General features: G+C 45.0%; 1 protein-coding gene across 1 annotated transcript; it reads left to right on the top strand.

Annotated features, from left to right (window-relative positions):
- The first annotated feature begins 4,890 nt into the window (after positions 1–4,890).
- LOC113295944 lies at positions 4,891–6,228 on the top strand. Its single transcript, XM_026544275.1, has 3 exons — positions 4,891–5,099; positions 5,365–5,587; positions 5,650–6,228. The coding sequence occupies exons 1-3, from the start codon at positions 4,891–4,893 to the stop codon at positions 6,226–6,228; spliced, it is 1,011 nt and encodes a 336-aa protein (XP_026400060.1).
- Positions 6,229–6,657: the final 429 nt, after the last annotated feature.

Below are 6,657 nucleotides of genomic sequence, written 5' to 3'. Positions count from 1 at the left end.
TCTGCCGCAAATCGATCACGACCACTCATCTTTGCCAGTCAATTTGAGTGGCCTAGATCAAGCCTTCGTGGGACTGAGAGGTATAGACGTGCACAACAACAGACCGCCTCCATGCGTGACCGATCGGTCCCACCAAAAGTAATGCCCATGCTTGAATTCGATCAAGCCAAAGAGGGATGCTTGCGCACCTCTTAAAAACCCTAAAATTTCATCAACAGTCGTAGATATATGCCGTAAACCATCTCGTCCGTCCAACTTTGCCAGCATGGACGGCCAGCCCAGGTTAAAAGCTAGACGACCAATGAAGCACCTTGGTGATCACCGTCCGCCACTCTTCCACAGGGAGTGATCGACCAGGGGGTGGCTCGCTCGTGCGGCCTCCAAACGATCACTTGAAGATGGCTGGACGTGATGCTATTTTAAGACGCTTAATCCGCGACTTATTCGGTTAAGCTTTAAAACAACGATGTTTCATACATATTGATTGTTTTCGATGCATTACATGCATCAAGCATATATTTCACGAATACCAAATCCTTAAATAACTTAGCACCGTATGTTATTTCCTGGGGTGGGTCCCACGATCCGCTCGTTCGAGACATAAAGCATGTCCTAAACTGGGGGATACTTACTGGGGTATTGGTCTGGCGGTTTACAGCGTGCAGCCTGCAACACGCCATTACAGGAACGTGTCAGGAAAAGGTGGACGGTTAACAGTGATGAGGGAAGTAGGAAAAAGTGTGATCGTGTGACAATCACCACTCCTACACGACCCCACTACTCCATCACTTCACCTCCTACACTTCCTACGAGGTGAGGGTTGCGCTCAATGACTTGTATAAATAGGTCCTTCACCTATTTCTAAACAACACAGACGGAGAGAAACCAAGTGTTGTCATAGTATTCAGAAAACACCCAGAACTGATAGCTTACGTTGTGCAAGCCAGTTCATCATTCTGATACAAGTCATAAACAGCCAACACCTTCACAATCTCAACACCTTATTCGCTTCCCTCCCTAAGATCAACCCCATCTCCTTCACTTTGTGACCGAAGCAAGTCTGGAATGACCATTTCTTGGTTTAGGTCAGAATTGTATAGATTGATCTCTCGAATCAAAAGCACTCCCGTGCAGTGCATTTGTTTGGGGTTTAGATTCGTTTCTCATCCACACACACCCAAATTTACCAAAACCAGCAGAAACAGTTTTCACCCATAAGAAATTGGCGACCACAGTTGGAGATTAATCTCTCGGTTGCGATCTCAAGATTTTCAAAAAGATGGTTGGCCTCAGGGATGATTCTACCGCGACGGATCTCATCCAGAATCCCTCAAATGGTAATGTTTCTCACTCTCCTTTGAACAATTCTGTTTATAACGAATTTTCATATTTCAACACCCCCATTATCTCTGTCGCTTCAATCGATGGAGAAATCCAAACTCTGGCTGAACTAGCATTGAGGCAAGAAATTCTGGCGAGAAATGTGGACCGGATAAAAGGAGCGATTGACAACTTGTTCACCTTCTTGGTGCACGTGACGAGAATTCTAGGAGTAGAAATGGTGGAACGCCCGGCGGACAATCCTCCTCAGGTCAATAGTTTCACTATGAACCGGAGACCGGTGGAACAGGAAGCAGCTTCTCTAGTGGAAAGTTTATGCGAACTTTTACACCTCTCGAAGAATCAACGGGCGGAGACGTTTGCTGCAATCAACCAGATAGCTCTATACGTACATTTAGTCCCTTTGCGTCCAGAAATATCGAAAACACCAGAGATGTCTGTGAATAATGTCACATTTACAGAAGACGACATGATGGCGGAGGAAGGTCCCAACCAGGCCCTACATGTTACTGCACGCATCAATGATTCAGAGTTCAAGAGGGCCCTCATCGACACGGGAGCGTCTTCAAATGTGATTACTCTCAAGACTCTCAGGACGGCCAAGGTTCGCCCAGGCAAGATCGTACGGAAACCTACTACGATGACAGACTTTAAAGGAAACCAAACCAAACCAACACGTGTGGGTATGTCAATCTGAATTTATCTGTAGGGCCCGTCCAGTCAAAGGTGAAGTTCGAAGTCATAGAAAAGGAGCCGGACTATCATATAATACTGGGAGACCGTGGATTCATGAAAATAGGATTGTACCTTCGACGTATCATCAGTGCCTGAAGACTATGCTGAATAAAGAAGTCGTTTGTATTCCTGCATCGTTGTCTCCTTACGCACCGATATGTGGAGTGGAATTGTTTGAACCAGGGGAAGCTCAACGGGAAGAATCAGACAAAGTTCATTGTATCCCACTACCCACGTGGGCGTCAATCCAGGAGGAAGACCGACTTGCATCATTGAGGGCTAAGCCCCACGATGCATCTTTGATGATAAGGCGTTCTTCCTCGTCTGGTGAAGCAGCGACCCACGTTCATACTAAGAGGGAGAGAACTTTTGTGGCGAACCGTGGTCAGAAAGGGAAAACTGTGTACCGACGCCGCTGTTAGAAATTAGCAGGGGAGACCATTACCCAGTCTCTCCGCCTAATGGAATGCTACAACAGCGACGAACCACATGAAGAGGTGTTGGATGCTCCACGACAGCTGCAAGACGGCACCAACTCCACGACCGATGAGATCGATATCGCTAATATCAGGAATGAAGAATCTCCCAGGCCTATCTCCATCAGCTTAACTTTGTCCACGGATGAACGCACGAAGCTTGTGCAACTTTTCAAAGAATACCAGGACATATTCGCTTGGAAGTATGAAGAAATGCCCATTTTAGATGAAAAATTGGTCACCCATCATCTACATGTCATACCTGGATCCAAACTGGTCAAACAGTCTCCGAGGCAATTCAGACACGAGGTAGAAGAGCAAATCAAGACTAAAATTCAGAAGTTTCTAGCTGCTGGATTCATCAAACCCATTCATCATCCGACCTGGTTGGCTAATGTGGTTCCGGTGAAAAAGAAAAACGGGCAGATCATGTGTTGCGTGGATTTCAGAGACTTGAAAAAATGTTGTCCCAAAGACGATTTTCCTCTACCTAACATCGACATGCTAGTAGATGTCACCAGCGGACACGACATGTTCTTCTTCATGGATGGATGTAACGGCTACAATCATATAAGGATGTACGAGCATGACGCAAGTAAGACAGCTTTTCGAACTCCTCTTGGAAATTTTTACTATACTGTAATGCCTTTTGGTTTGAAGAATTCCGGTGCAACGTATCAACGCGCTATGACGGCAATCTTCCATGACATGATGCACAAGCAAGTATAAGACTACGTGGATGACATAGTAGACAAATCAAAAGATCAGGCGGACCACACAGGAGTCCTACGACAAGTATTCGAAAGGTTCCGAGAATACAAATTGAAGATGAATCCTTTGAAATGCGCTTTCGGCGTCTCATCAAGAAAATTTCTGGGATTCCATGTAACTGCTGAGGGGATAAAAGTGGACCCATCCAAGACTCAGTCTATCCTCACGATGCCGCCACCGCTAACTGTGAAGGAGCTCCAAAGCTTCATGGGCAAGGTGAACTACATTCGACGTTTTATACATGGTTTGGTCCAGCTCGTTGCTTCATTCACCCCCTTACTGAAGAAAGGAGCAAGTTTCGCTTGCACTGCAGTACAACAGGAAGCGTTTCAGAAGACTCAACGAATATTGTCATCTCCAGCCATCATGAAGTCTCCCATCCAAGGAAGACCGTTATGTCTCTACACTGCTTTCAGTGATACTGCCGTCGGGGCTCTGCTCGCTCAAGAAGATGACGAGGGAATCAAACATCCTATATACTATTTCAGTCGAATATTGAGAGATGCTGAACTCAGATATCCCAAGGCGGAAAAGGCATGCTTAGCCCTAATTCATTCCATTCATAAATTCAGACATTACCTGCTATCCAACAAGGTGGTGCTCATATCTAAATCTGATCCTGCGAAGTTTCTGCTTTCAAAATCGGTCCTGATGGGAAGGTCGGCCAAGTGGATTCTCCAAATGTCAGAGTTAGACATAACGTGTGCATCACCTAGAGATATCAAAGGACAAGCAGTTACAGACTTACTAGCAGCATTCCCTGGAGAAGGCAATACTGCACTACGCGAGGACCTTCCTGGAGAGTTTCCAGACATCTCCGTTTTCGAAGAAGAAGCGTGGCTATTATATTTTGATGGATCTGCCACCCCTAGAAATAACACTGGATGGGATGGCGTAGTCCTAGTGTCTCCAACCGGTGAAGTCTCCTCGTACTCCTTCAAGCTGGACTTCCAATGCACTAATAATTCAGCAGAGTATAAATCTTCCTCATAGGGTTGTCATTAGCCAAGCAAGCAGGGGACACACGTCTGGAAATAAGAGGTGACTCTAAGTTACTAATTAATCAAATGAATGGAGTATATGTGTTGAAGGAGGTGACACTGGCTCCGTACCGATCAGAAGCGCAAAGGTTACTAAACTACTTTGCTGACGCAACCATAACCCATGTTGGTCGCAACAACAACAGACATGCCGATTGTTTAGCCACACTGGCATCCAAATTGCAGTTCGAAGGTTTAGAAGAAACCTTGAAGGTGAAGAGGATAATGGTAGAATCAACGTGGCTTTCACAATGAAAAATACTGGAACCTACGTTTGGCGAACTCCAATCATTCAGGAGCTCAGCAGTTCACTTTCTCAAGGAAAGGTCAGTCTCAAAACCTTGCAGAACTTCTTCATGCTTCATGGTATGCTATATCATCGAAACCCGGATGGTTCCTTATCAAGATGTCAAGGAGATGAAGAAGCTCATCTGCAGCTTAACCGCGTTCACGATGAAATTTTCGGACAAACGTTGGTGGTAGCGCTCTATCGTCGTCTTCAACGCCTGGGCTATTAATGGCCAGAAATGGAAACTCAATATCGTTTACTTCAAAAGTCTTGCTCTAATTGTCAAATGCCACCGCATCAATTGGAGGTTTTCAGCGTGAGTCATGCTGGGGACTGGAGAGAGCTGTACATTAGCTATCTTCGCGATGGAGTAACTCCTGCTAATCAAAAGGATGCCATCAAGATGAAGCAAAATGCGAAGCGATTCGTATTTCATGAAGGGATCCTGTATCGCAAAACTTTTTGGAGGCAATCTGTTACGGTGCCTAGCCGAATTAGAGATCCCAATTATGTTGAAAGAAATTCATGAAGGGGAACATCAAGGGAAGAGGAAACTGTTTCTCCAGATACACGAGAAATACTATTGGACGACCATGGAGGATGATGTAGCTGCATTTGTTCAAAGCTTCAACAAATGTCAAATTCATGGGAACCTCGTTCACGCACCTTCCGCCCATTTACACTCGATAAGCAGTCCATGACCATTTTATAGCTGGGGACTTGACATTATTGGAAAGATCAATCCGTCGTCATCAAAGCAGCACGAGTACATCATAACTGCGACAGAATATGTTACCAAATGGGTTGAATCCATTCCTCTACGAGGGACTACAGGAGCAACAATTGCGGCTTTCATTAAAGAGTACATCATTTTTCGGCTTGGCGTGCCTAAACATATCATCACCGATAACGGAACTCCCTTCACCAACAAACAAGTACGAGAGTTGCTTGAGGGATACAAAATTAAACAAGTCTTCTCCACCATTTATTACCCCAGGGAAATGGACAAGTTGAGAGCACCAACAAAACACTAATTCGGATTCTCAGTCGAACAATGCATGACAATCCCAGAGAATGGCAAGAACAGCTACCGATGGCGCTATGGGCGTATCGAACAACACCTAGAAGTTCTATTGGAGTTTCTCCATATTCGCTTGTTTACGACGCAGACACGATCCTCCCAGCAGAAATCAAGATCCCGTCAGCCAGGATTGCAGCAGCAAGTGGGGTCCACTGGAATGAAGCTGAAGCGTTGAGCTCCAGGATCGCCGAGTTAGACACTCTAGACTCCGAAAGAGGTAAAACAGAGGAACGCGCTCAGGTGTACAAGAATAGGATCTTCAGGGCATATGACAAGACTGTAAGGCCGCATGTTTTTAAAGAAGGAGATTTGGTCTTAAAGACGGCCAAACACATTCAGCAAGGCATGTCTGCACCAAAGTTCTCTCCAAAATGGGAAGGTCCTTATGTGATTACCAAGGCTTACAGTACCGACTACTACAAGATCGTTAAGGTGGATGGAGGCAAGTTAGAAGCAGTCATCAATGGAAAATGGCTCAAGGCATATCATGCTTGATCATCATCCTACCATTGTCTCATGACATGACAATACATGAATTCTTTTTTCATTAAACATCCAAATTATCAATTTATTCAAAAATACATTAATGAAAAACTCCTTCCACATACCAAAAAAAAATCAATGCAATTCATTTCTCAAAAGTGTTCAAAAAAAAAAGAAGATGACGTGAGCGCCATTGACAATAAGAGAATGCAGCCTAGAAGAGGTCATCCAGCAGATTATAGTTCCTTGAGAGCATCATCTTCAACCTAGTTTGGTATCTCTCTGTCCTATTATTCAAGTTTTAGATTGCCTGCTCCACCTTCTCTGATTCCACATCCAGAGCCTTCTCTTCCTCCAAGATAGCTTTCGCAGCAAGAGCTACATTCACGGGGATGCCAGCTCGATCAACCTTGAAAATGTCAAGACGCTGCCGCAACCAGC

Source organism: Papaver somniferum, chromosome 7, assembly GCF_003573695.1.
Source record: "Papaver somniferum cultivar HN1 chromosome 7, ASM357369v1, whole genome shotgun sequence".
In the NCBI taxonomy this organism is placed as follows: domain Eukaryota; kingdom Viridiplantae; phylum Streptophyta; class Magnoliopsida; order Ranunculales; family Papaveraceae; genus Papaver; species Papaver somniferum.
The sequence above is the reverse complement of the archived record's forward strand: the minus strand, read 5'-3'. Positions and strand labels throughout refer to the sequence as shown.